Source organism: Spermophilus citellus (genome assembly GCF_964194105.1).
Source record: "Spermophilus citellus genome assembly, chromosome: 1".
In the NCBI taxonomy this organism is placed as follows: Eukaryota; Metazoa; Chordata; class Mammalia; order Rodentia; family Sciuridae; genus Spermophilus; species Spermophilus citellus.
In genome coordinates this window covers 134,136,191-134,149,071 of record NC_138182.1, presented here as the reverse complement: position 1 = coordinate 134,149,071, position 12,881 = coordinate 134,136,191, and the positions used below count along the sequence as shown (strand labels likewise).

The 12,881-nt window shown below is 38.6% G+C and overlaps 1 protein-coding gene across 2 annotated transcripts in view; it reads right to left on the bottom strand.

Moving 5' to 3' along the window:
* Positions 1 to 9,575, bottom strand: part of RNF145 (ring finger protein 145) — a 38,564-nt gene extending 28,989 nt beyond the window's left edge. The window contains exons 1-3 of one of the 2 annotated variants that reach the window (XM_081291743.1): positions 9,365 to 9,425; positions 8,028 to 8,080; positions 2,864 to 3,081 (exon numbers count right to left, since the gene is read on the bottom strand). In XM_081291743.1, the coding sequence (XP_081147869.1) occupies positions 2,864 to 3,047 (184 nt within the window). In that variant the 5' untranslated portion in view covers positions 3,048 to 3,081; positions 8,028 to 8,080; positions 9,365 to 9,425. Of the gene's footprint in view, positions 1 to 2,863; positions 3,082 to 8,027; positions 8,081 to 9,364 lie in introns of both variants that reach the window. The other variant, XM_081291744.1, reaches the window with a different exon arrangement.
* Positions 9,576 to 12,881: the final 3,306 nt, after the last annotated feature.

The window sequence follows — 12,881 nt, the reverse complement described above, 5'->3', positions numbered from 1 at the left end:
AAGGCAGTGCAAAGTGAAGACAGAGACCTGTAGTGGAAACTGAGATTACCCTGGCAACCAAAAATGAAAACTAAACACAAACTCTGGGGAATTTCAACACTTAAAGAAGTTTAAAGAGAAAAAAAAAGAAAAAAAGAATCAAAAGAGACCAAAGAGGAAAAAAATCTGGGGGTGGAGGAGGATTGTGGGGAGGGGGGGCTTTCCAGAAAAAAAAAAAATGTGGTCAATGGCTTCAAAAACATAGGAAAAGTCTGCAGGATGAGGATGCCAATGAAGTCTGAATTTTACATTTTATGTTACTAATGATTTCAGTGATGGCACTTTCAAGAGAATGTTCATATTCAATAGCAATAAAAAAGACAAAATGCCAAGGCACCAACAAAAATGTCCAACACCTATATGAAAAAAACTGTAAAGCACTCAAGGACTCAAAGTACATCTTGACCACAGGAAGGCTTTATGTTTTCTTGCACAGAGAACAACACCCCTATACTATCACTTCACCAGAACTTAAAATTATAAATAATAGTGCCATTTCAATAAAATTGTCAATAGGACTTTTTGTTAGGGTAACAGGACTGATAAGTTCATGTAGAGATATAAAAGCACTGAAGAGGAAATAAAGAAAAACAAAGGGACTAATCCTATCAGTAAAATATAATCTAAATCCTTAATAAATAAGAGTATGCTAATAGTCCACAAATAGGCACATATACTAAAGGAAAAGAGGAAAGGTTTGGAATGAAACAAAATATATGTGAGAATTTAGTATATTATAATCATTGGGGAAAAGATGGGCTAAATTAATAAACAGGTGGAACTTCAGAACAGTTATTTAAATTAAAATTTATTTATAAAAATTAAAATATCTATAAAACAATGGTATATGCAGATAAATTTCAAGTGGACAAGAGATTTAAACATAAAAATTAAAACAATAAAAGTAATAAGATAAAATATAAGAGAATTCTTTATTAACTGAAGAAGGAGGAAGGCTTTTCTAATTGATTAAATTCTAAAACTTAAAGAAAAAAAAAATTCACTCAGAATCTTCAGATTTGCCAAAATAGAAAGTATCAACAAACAAAAACAAAAATAGTACAAAACTTTATTTCATGATTATTTAAAAGCAGTAGTTTTGGCTCCAAGATACATAAACAAAATCAAGGTATAGAGGTAACATCTGTTACAAAAAATGGAAAATACGTATTTATATTTACTTATATACACATAAAAATATCTCGAGTTATACACAAAGAAATAATAATAGCTACTTGTTGGGGCTCATACTGAGAACTTAGTGGATGAGGAACAGAGATAGGAAAGAAATACTTTCTTATGTTTTGGTTTTTGAAAACAAAAACGTTACTATTTTAAAAATTAAGAACTTTAACAAAAGCATTTTATAAATATTAGATAATACTTTGACAAAGGTTACTCCAAAAAATTGTTCAAGCTGAAAATATCGGTTCATATCTGAGATTAGTGGTAAAAGTAATGATGAGAGATTGGGTTTACTCTACCATGACATGTAATAAGTGTCTCTTAATAAGGTTCAGTTGAGTTCCCAAAGTTATAAGCTAAAGTATGAATTTCAACTCTACCATTCAACCCATTTAATTTCTAAAATTAGTGTATCTGGTTCTTAGGTATTTTTATAATAAATATTTCAATCTTTTTCAGAAATCATATATGATAAGCACATTTTAAAACTAAAGTGTGAATTACTTTGCTGAGTAAGCTAAATATCTAAGTATCCAATTGTTCTCCTACTACTGACTGGAATTACTTTCCATAAATTGGCTAACATAAAAGCCTTTAATAAAGGGCTCAGAATTATAGTAAAAGAACCTTCTCATTTCTCAGACTCTTCCAAGGTAGTGCACCTGCAAGGGATGAGTTTACTGAACCCTAATGTTCTACTTCTAGTGTAACCTCTTTTCTACTAACACCATACTTCTTCCTACAATAGCTTAGCTGGTACCCTCTGTAAGGGATTTTCAGGGCTAAGGTTCATCTCAAAAAGTCCTCTACAGATAAAAGGTATACTTGCAGTAGCATGATGAGTAATTCCAATTATAAAAATATTAACATCAAACTGCTATAACATTCAAAACATACAGAGTTATGTAACAGAAATGTTAATAAGAATGTAATGCTCATTACATGTAAACTAAAAATTGACTAAAACCTAAGGGTACTGACTTATTCTAGATCAATTTAACTTTCATGCCTGTGTTTCTTTACTTTAATTCCTTTAATCTCTCATCATTGTCCTTACCACTAACCTCAAAGCATATAAATTATAACTCCAGAAAGTTGTTTTTTTTGTTTGTTTGTTTTGCTTTGTCTTTTTGATACAGGCTCTGGCTATGCTGCCCAGGCTAGCCTCACATCTTATCGTAGCACAACTTCCTATGTTTCGTTTAATTGAAATTAATGCTCTTTCTTTAAATGCAATGTTTCATTTGTCTCAAGGAACAATGAGAAATACTGCATTTTAAACAACTTTCTGAATTACTACCAAATGCGAAAATAAGGACAAATTTGAAGGGACCAAATGCCTGAAAAAGTATTTTTTCATTCTTTACATTTAATCATACTAAAACCTAAAATCTTTTCTTCTGCCTTTGGTTTAATCTAATAAAATAAATCCAACACTGCTTGCTTTCTTCTAGTCCTAGTAATTCATATGCAATGGTAAGACAAGAACTATAAACAAGATTCATAAACATTCTTTAATGACTATATCACAGTCATCTTTATGTAACTGAACCTCATTTTACTTAAATTCAAAACCGCAGAAAGACATACATCAGAATGTTTACAATGAGGTCACAGAAAATGTGATGCAGACACTTACCTACATAATGCATATTAAGAGCCAAATACTTATACTGGAAAAGAGGGTTGTTATTGAGGCTACTTCTTTGAATCTGCTGGAAAAAGGAGCTGACATCCCATCTGTAGAGGACATCCAACAGCATGATGCTGGGTACCCTCAGGGCTACATTCAACACTGCCTCCAGTTTCTCCTTTGCAGCCATGGTTTTTTGTTTTTGTTTTTTTCTTGGAGCAGAACTAAAATAAAGAAGACATATATAAAAATAAGTTGCCACAAATAATTTTAAGACATGTGCTTATGAATATTAAGGACTGTCACATACTATACAAAAACTAAGCCAGGCACGGTGGCACATGCCTGTAATCCCAGTTATTGGGGAGACTCCTGACTCAAAACTAAAAATAAATAAATGAGACTAGGCATGTAGTTTTATAGCAAAGTACCCCTGGGTTCAATTCCCCATACCACCACAAAAACAGAAAACAAAAAGCCCACCCCCACCTCCTTAGTCCTATCTCCATGCCTAGGTATGCATGAAATAAACTTGTATTGTGTTTTCACAGTGTTATTTTGAGATATGCCCAAACTTAAAATTCTGATTAAATGTACAGACCTCAAAACATATTTTTTAAAAAGTCACTAACTTCAAATATAGGCACTTAGTAACAAAACTCCCTGTAAGGATACTCTAACTTTTGTCCAATGAATTTGGGGGGAAAAAAAATCACTCCTATGCAATTATTGAAATTTTTTTTTTTTTTAAAAGAGGGAAACTCTTGAACATTAGAAAGCTTGCCTAAGCTATTCATCTTACAGTCTATCCTTTTCCTTACTTACTTAAAATCAAAACTGAAGTACTAAATTTAAACTCCAGCAAATTCAATATGAAGATACAGGTAAAAGAAACATTATTTGCAATAATGTTTCCTTAAATCATTAAAGGAAAATTTTAGTCCAAGATTCCCATAATCTCTTTTCAAAGATGGGAAAAGAATGCTTATCAAATTCTTCCCTTGATACACAGACATTCAGGCACACAGAAGAAGCTAGGCACTGGGTCTGCAAGGTCTCTCTGCTTAGAGGTTGATAAGTATTCAGAGAATGGAAAGAAGGAAAAAAGCAAAAGGGTGGGGAGAAAATGAAAAGCAGTTATTAGGATCTTAAAAGGACAATTCAGTATAATCCTATTTCATGTAGTAGAACTACAAATTAATCCAAGAATTATAAGAGAACAAATAAAAGTGGATAAAGGACAATTTAAAAAGTAAAGATAATTTCTGGATTGTTGGCTCTGACAATATCCTTTTAAGAATTCTGCTGAGAAAGCTAAACACATTTCTAGCTTTGGCAGTAATTTCAGACATTACAGGATAAATGAAAACATTTATTTCTGAAGAAAATTATAGTGACAGATTGCTATGCTATGGTGAAATATTTGTCAGTATTTCCATCTTACCCTCCAATTTTCATAACTTCCTAACTCAGATTTTGTTGAAACTCAAAAGCATCTGAACTTAGTTTTTTAAAGTTCATATATCAATCATTCCCATAACCCAAGTGTTTTACATAGGTATATAGTACCAATAATTTGTAAGTAACATTTTTATGGATAAATACAGTAATTTTGCTTACTTTAAAATTTTTTCCTACACAAGAAAGAATAATGTGAAAATCAAAACCAAACAATTGTGTCCCAAGGAGGATATAAAACACTGAAAAATTAAATCTCTAACCAACATTTACTGTAAACTATACCATTTAGAAACCTAAACTACATTTCTGAAAGCTCAATCTTAAAGTTGACCCTCCATGTCCACATTCTACATCCATGGATTCAACTAATTTTAACTCAAAACTACTGGGGGGAAAAATTATACCTGTATTGAATACACACAGACTCCTTCTTGTCATTATTCCCTAAATGGTACAACTACTTACATAGCACTCATGTTGTATTAGGTGCTAAAAGTAATCTACAGATGATTTAAAGTATACAGGAAGAGGTACATAGGTTGCATGTAATTTATATAAGAATTTTAGGCCAGGAGTATAATCACAGACACTTGGGAGGTTAAGGAAGGAGGACTGCAAATTGGAGGCCAGCCTTGGCAACTTAGTGAAAATGAAAAAATAAGAAGGGCTATATAGTTCAGTGGTAAAGTGCCCAAAGTTCAATCCCAAGTACTGCAAAAGAAAAAAAAAAAAAAAAAAGGAAGACAGATTTAAGCTTCCACAGATTCTGGTATTTGAGGATGGTCCTAAAGCCAATCCTCTGAAAATACTGAGGGACCACTGCATTAAAAATAAAAATAAAAAATCCTAGGGAAACTATATTAAAATATTCTTTGTAATGTCCCTTTCAAAAGTGGATCTGGGTGATTTGTTTGTTTATTTGTTGGTTTGCTAGATTATCTTTGTTTTATCATGGGAGTAGGATTAAAAAAAGAAATTGATGGTGAAAGTATAATGCACTTAAGCCATTTGGATGACTTCAGAAAATATACAGTAAACAACTATTTACTTTGGTGGTCAAACTGATAACACAATGCCCTCTTGGGAATGTATTTCAAAGTATATGAATAATAGATTTTTTTCACAATCAACCAGCCACTTGTGAAAAATCACCATGTATTGAGAAAATAACATCACTGACAGGCTTTACACTATAATGGAAATGTGTTTTTCCATATTCTAGAATCCAATGTAAACCTCTATTTTTATTTTTGCAAAAAAAGGGGAATCTGTTATGAGTTAATAACTTGCAGTACATATTTATCTCATCTGATTTGGAGTCTTCTTGTTTTTAATGTTTTATAATTTTAAAATGTACTTGCTTTCTCCATTTACAGTAGCTTTGAAAGGGGTCAAGGAAAAAAAAAAAAACTAAACAAATAATCAGTCCTGTTTTAGAAATCTGGAGTTAAGCAAGCAGGGAATGACAGCATCTCCCTAATCCTCACAGGGGATTATCTTTATGAAAGAAGGCCATTAGCAGAATGGTACATGTTCCCTCCTAATTTCTACCCAAACTCCTACCTCACAAATATAACAAAAAGAGAAAATAAAACAAAATTCTGGATCTCTAAAGCTGTCAGTACAAAAATATCCAAGAGGACAGATCCTCAAATGCCATAATGGCCCAATCTACACAAGACTCAAATCTTTAAGGACCTTAGAGATGGGTGCAGTGACACACATCTGTACTCCCCAAAACTTACAAGGCTGAGGCAGGAGCACTACAAGAGTAGCCTTGGCAACTTAGCAAGTCCCTCTCAAAAACAAAAAGGACTTGGGGTGCAGGATGGGAGGGAAGGGGTTGGCCTAGTGATAGAGTACCCCAGAGGTTCAATCTCACACATACACAAAAAGACCTTGTATAGCAATAAGTATGCTCATTTAATAATGAATTTATTACTTACTAAATGTTTCATTTATTTCTGAGTGGTATTTAAGTAAGAAAATGCAAATAATTTAGTAAAAAAAACACATTTCCAAACCTCATCATTTTGAACCTAAGTACAAGTACACATGACAGGAGACCATCACAAACACTGCACACTACAGTCTAGTACCACACACCAAACTGATATCTACACAAATCTCTGAAATAGTTATCTTGTTTCCTGAGACTTAAATTCATTCATTCCTGCCAAATCACTATTATTATATTAACATGAAGTAAAAATGGAATCTTGTTTCCTGAAGAGATTATACCTCTTTAATGTTTGATTCAAATCTAATTTATTTAGTTTTTTACCAAATTTAGTGTCAAACAGGGCTAATGAGCATTTTCTAAAGTTGGAGGGAATTCAAAAATTCTCTTAAAACCAAAACAATACCAAATAACCCTAGAAAACAAACAGCAGAGCTTACAGCAATTTTAAAGGTTTGATACAGCCAAAACCAAATTATAAACTTTCTACACTGCTTTACCATCCCCACAAGATCTTAAAATTTTCTCTTTGAACTGTCAAAACTGGGAAAATAAAATAATACTCCCAACATGATGTCTCTGCAAGTAATATAAACTAAATGTGACTTAAATATGCTTTACACAGTAAAACAGCTCAAAACAAATAACAACAAAAACATTTCTTTCCAGAAACCATAGGAAAGGTTCAATAAATACTGCCCAAACAGACAAGACCTTAACAATTTCAAGAGATTACTTTCCCAGACTTGGTAACAGCAATGGGTACTTACAAACACAGTAATGTCTTATATAATGTCCAGTTTACCATTCAGATTTGTGGGTTAGGAAACACAAGGACCCTCTTTCTATAATTTCCTGAGTATCACATTTTGGTTTCTGAATGTGAAGAAATCAAACAAACCATCCTAAACAATTTAAAAAAGGCAGATTTTTAAAGTCACAGTTGGTCTCCGCTGAAAACGCATGTTAAATAAGAAACAGAAATGGAAAATATGATCTTACCAAAAAAATTAACAGTATCCCACATCTCCTAAACTCCCTTTTAAAAAGACAAAGCAGAAATAAGACCGACACAAGATTCAATGTAAGACTACTAACAATTTAGATAATTAGATAATTGATAATATAGGCAAATTAGACTGGAAGTTTCTACACCCTTTTCCCACACCAAAAGGAAAAAAAAAAGTCATTTATCATTAATCTCCTTGCTTTGTCCCAACCTGTTAAAAAAAGAAAATTCTACCATCAACCAAACTGATCTTTTTTTAAAATATTTTTTTTAGTTATAGATAGACAATACCTGTATTTTATTTTACTATTATTATTATTTTTTAATGTGGTGCCAGGTATGGAACCCATTGCCTCACACATGCTAGGCAAGCGCTCTACCATTGAGCCACAACCCAGGCCCCCAAACTGATCTTAAGAAACAGATTTTTCTGACTGTCCATCTGTTAGGATGATAAGACCTGAAAATGTAAGAGTAAAGATAAAGCCTAAACTCAGCCCAGAACTGAGATATCAAGAAAGACAACGCACTTCTTACATAAGCATTGGCACATGTTTTAAATATAGCTGGTCCTCCCCACTCCCACTCGTTGCTAGCTAACTTTATATATACCTGAATTCCATATAAACTACTAGCAATTCTGTGATTTCTTATCATCTCCCAATACGTCAAAGAGTCCGCCCTGAAATACAAGGGCCATTTTTTAATTTAAGGATCAGACAGAAAATAAAAAGTGCTACCTCTGCCATCGGGCGCTCAGCTTGGGTCACGACTGCAGCACCGACAGCTCATCCTTTTGGGCATGATTCAAGATTCAACAGAACTGCACACTCCGTATTTTAAAAAATAAAAAAGACACAGTCCTCCTTTCCTTTCAGACTAGTTTCCTGTTTACTGCAGACTCTGATGCAAAGCCATCCATTAATCTTTGATGCTTTCTCATTGCGAAGGCCCCTTCCTCTCCCCGCACCTCCTCCCCCCACGCCTGCTGATCTCAGATGTGCTTGAACTATAGTAACCCCAAGCCAGCTCGCGGCAAGCAGGCAGCGCAGCAGCAGCAGCAGCAGCAGCAACAACGCGGCTGCGGCCGCCCCGGGGCTAGGGGATTACGTTCAGCAAAAACTCTGCCAGGAAAGAGGCCCGGGAGCTCCCCTCCTGTCTAGCCAAAGGTGCAGGCTCTGCCGCGCCACACAACAAAAGGCCTGCGACTAAGATGCTGGCAAAGTTCATAATTTCCGTACAGACTGGGGACTCATGCCACAAGGGAGGGCTTAAATCTCGGGGTTCTTGGGTGTGCAAAGCAGAACTGGAGAGGGAGGCCCGAGGAACAGCCAGCACGAGAGGAAACCGCGGGTACAAAAAGAAAGGGATAAGCAGCAGCTCTCTTACTGTTAAAAAGAGGGGGGGGGGGGTACTGACAGACGGGATGCAAAGCGACGGGTCCCCACTCTTGGCAGGCCTGTCTGCACCCCTAATTCTTAAGCTGCCTGGACGCGTGCAGTCTGGGGCTGGGTACACGAATGAAGGGCAAGGGCGAAGGTAGAGAGGGAGGGAAGCCTGGAGGCAAAGTGGACAAAGATGCTGAGAGGTAAAGTTGGAAACAGAATCTGGAGAAAAGGAGCTGGGAACGGGTAGTTCAGAGAGGGAGTTGGAAAAGGCCTTGAAATGGACCGCTGGAGAGGCTAACGGAGAGAACCCAGAGTGAGGGCATCTCAGGAATGTGAGGGGCATCTCCAGGCGCTGGAGAGGCGAAGAGATGCGAGGGTGGGGAGGCTGAGGCCGCGGCCTCGGAGAGGGAGGAGGGGGCCCCGCGCTGGGCTCCGGGAGGGAAGCAGAGTCGGAAGGGGCCGGTCGGGGCCCTGGGACCGCGGGAGGGGCTGAAGGATGAGAGGCAGGGGGCGCGGGTTTAGAGGAGAGGTGGACCCCGCAGAAGCCAGGAAGAGGAGGAGGGAGGTGAGCCGGGAAGGAGCGAAGGGGGAGAAGAGGAAGGAGCGGGCGACCGGATGGGGGAGGGGAGGGGAGACCAGGGAAGCGGGCGGGGGCGCCGGGATGCGATGGAGCTGGACGGCGCAGTCACCTCTGGCTGCAGCCTCCCTCCCAACGGGACGGCGCTGCTGGCTGACGGTCTCCGCAACTCCCCGGCTCTCTTGCCTGCCCTCCTGTCCTCTCCAGGCGGTGGCGGAGGGGGCCGGGATGCCGCGGCTCACAGCGGCGGCTCTTCGGCGCCGGGCCTTGGTTGCGGCGTCTTGGGAGGCGGAGGCAGCGGCGGCGGCAGCGGCCCAGCCCGTGCGGTCACCATCGTCCGTAGCGGCAGGCGCTCACCGGCCGAGCCCCTTAGCAGCCGGCGGCGGCAGCGGCAGCCATGGCCTCCTGCGCTCGCTCCTCCCGCCCCCGGCGCTCTGCGGTGGCTGGCCCGGCTCCCGCGCTCTGCGCCTGCGCGCGGCACCGCCAGCGCGGCGCGCCCCGCGCCCCGCCCCCCGCGCGCCCACGCTCACTCACAATCGCGCGCTGGGTGGTTCCCGTGCCGCCTGCGGTACCCGGGTGGGAGACACAAGCGTCTCCCGACCTACACAGCCGGCTGGGGCAGCTATGGAGACGCGTACCACGGCGACACCGGTACGCGCACTGTGACACGCGCCATTCTGACACACGTGCTCTCGCACACTGCCCAAACACCAAGAGCCGCACGCGCTCACACCCACGCTCACCTGCCGGGACCACGTGGGAGAGAATGTGAAGGGCTGGTCCATTCCCGGTGCAATCTCAGTAACAATGATGCATGCAAGAATTTTTTTTTTTTTTTAGACTCCCTCTCTCAAGAGACTAGACTATCAACGCCCTTGGGACCACGTCCGTGATCACTCAGCAGGGCCCACTACCGAATGGGCACTCAATAAACCTCTGTGAAATAAGAGCTTGAATGATGGAGCTGAATAAATGAGTTGCAATTGTTCACTGAGTATCTTTCGTTTGAACACTCTGATTCCTGTGTTTGGTTCAAATAATTTCACTATAGTATGAAATCATGTTTGTGGGTTTGTCTTGTCTGTTGGTACAAGTCTAAAAACTGATTAGTGTACACATACTCTCCTCAACATAGAGGAAATCCATTTGTTCTGCTCAAACAATAATGAGCATTCCTACCATAAATGTCAATGCTATTAGGGCCTGAACCTTGCCCACAATGCTAGCCTGAAGCGTGTTGTGTTACGGAACACATCAAGGATGTCACTAGTTCCTGGGCTTTAGCAAGACTTCTAGATCTATTGCCTAGCCTAACCAGGATCTTCCACAATCCCTCCACTGTTGTTGCTATTTTTTGGATAGTCCTTGGAGAGCAGGTCTCCACTAGAAACTAGTGTGACCTGTCCTCTGCACTATGAATGGCACCTCCCCTCAATTCTGAACATCCTATGTCTTGCCAAAGTTGTATAAGCAAGCTCTACATAAATAGAAAATGTGATCCTATAAGAATCAGTCAACCAGATTCAGAGTAACTTGCTTTCTACCATCTGGACAGCTCTTAGAAATCAAGTTTTAAATATTTCTGAGAACTGTGTTCATCACTCTTTATAACCACCTTTTTATCCAGGTGCCTTAGACCACTTTAAGATAATCATTAAGCCTGTCATATCACAAAGAGGCAGTTTTATGAGTCTTTATATAGCCTAGTAAGAAATTACAGAAGCTACATGACTAATGATTGGAATAGGAAACTGCCCAAGATAGCAAGGCCTTCACCTTCATTCCCTCTGTTTTAACAATTTTACTATTGCAGTTCAAGAAGATAGAAGGTCAGAAACAGATTACAAAGAAATCAAAATGTATATAACACTAAATCATCATTTGATTTATTTATCATTCTTAGTTAGATTGAAGAATCTTGAAAATATTACTTTAGTATTGTCATTGGATTTGTAATTTATTTAAATGGAGGCGAGGCCTGTCTCAGTTCTCACCTCTTTAAAAAAAAAAAAAACACTCTCTGTAGGTCCTTGTAAAAGCAGGAAACAGTCACCTATCATTTTACCTTTGAATTTTACAGCAGCTATCTATAAATGCTGAAGTTCAAAACAATGTGTAAAGAAAATTACTCTGGTAATTAAAGGGTTACTGCTATTATGTTGCTGCTAATCCAGTTTTGGGAAAGCACCACAGTGCAGAAGCAATTAACCAAATCAAACTGAAAAAGAAAAGACAAGGAAAGAAGAAGGGGGGCAGGGGTGTGGAGAGTGGGCCACTCAAACAGAAGAGAGCAAGCCGAGAAGTAAAACTACTTCCTGGAGACACCCAAACCCACCCCAGTCAGGAAAACACAGGAGCTAAACTTACTGCAAATACTTAAAACAAACTTAAGGAATTGCCCAAATGCCACAGCTTGGTCATAAAAGGAACTAGCCCAGGTTTCTAGAAGGAAAGAAGTGTTAAGACTGGGAAATGACAGTGATTTTAAAAGGTCTGATTTTAAAAAACCAAGTTTATGCATTCAGGATTCCCAAGGTTATCTTCCTTTCTTCATAAATGCATGTGACATGTGATCTCATGGCACACAAGCTTAGTGTCTGACTCCATAAATGCATCCAACATTAAGTCGAAAGTCAGACCTGGTGTGGTGGCACATGACTGTAATCCCAGCAATCAGAAAGCTGAGGCAGGATGGATCACAAGTTCAAGACCAGCCTCAGCAAATTAGGCCTTAAACAACTTAGCAAGACCCTATCTCTCAAAAAAAAAAAAAAAAAAAAAAAACCAAAAAAAAAAAAAAAAAACGACTGGGGATGTGGCTCAGTGAGAAAGTGCCCCTGAATTCAATCCCCAGCCAAAAAAAAAAAAAAAAAAAGGAAGTTTAACACAGTGTGAATTTGCCACAGTTCCAGTCAGTCCAAAGAACTAGTTCCTGAAATACTTACAGAACCAACTATTACAGATAATCAATAGTCTCTCTCTCTCTCTCTCTCTCTTTTTTTTTTGCAAATCTGCAGGTAATTGGTGGTCAGCTCTGTATGCACTGGCTTCTGGACTCAGAGACAAGATCTCCTAAAACAGAATCACAGGATGAAACCAAAATCCAAAAAATGTGGATAGCCTACATTGAGAATATTGGGGCAAAAAGAATTTCCATGTATCGATTCATTCCCTGCTTTCTTCATCCCTAATATTTTCTGAGCATTTTGAGGTTTTTCTCCAATTCAGATAACTGGACATTCAAAAAGATCCATTTCAGTAATCAACTGTCTAGAACAGTCTGAAAGGACCCATTCAACCTGGCTACCCTCATGATCTGATTTTAAAAACCAAGTTTATGAAGAAAATTATAGTTCTGTTAGACAACACAGTGTGATAAAGGAAAATTTACTCTTTCATATATATTGTATATATGAAAATATATTTATGAAAACAGCTTAACTCACATAATATAGAATCCACCTATTCTAAAGTGTATACAATTCAGTGATTTTTAATATGTTCAGAGTTGTACAACCATTACCATAATAAATTTTTAGAACATTCCATCCTAACTTCCCCCTCAGAGGGTAATGTATCCATTAACAGCACTATCTCTCCCTTCCCCTTGGGCTCTAAGCAATCACTAA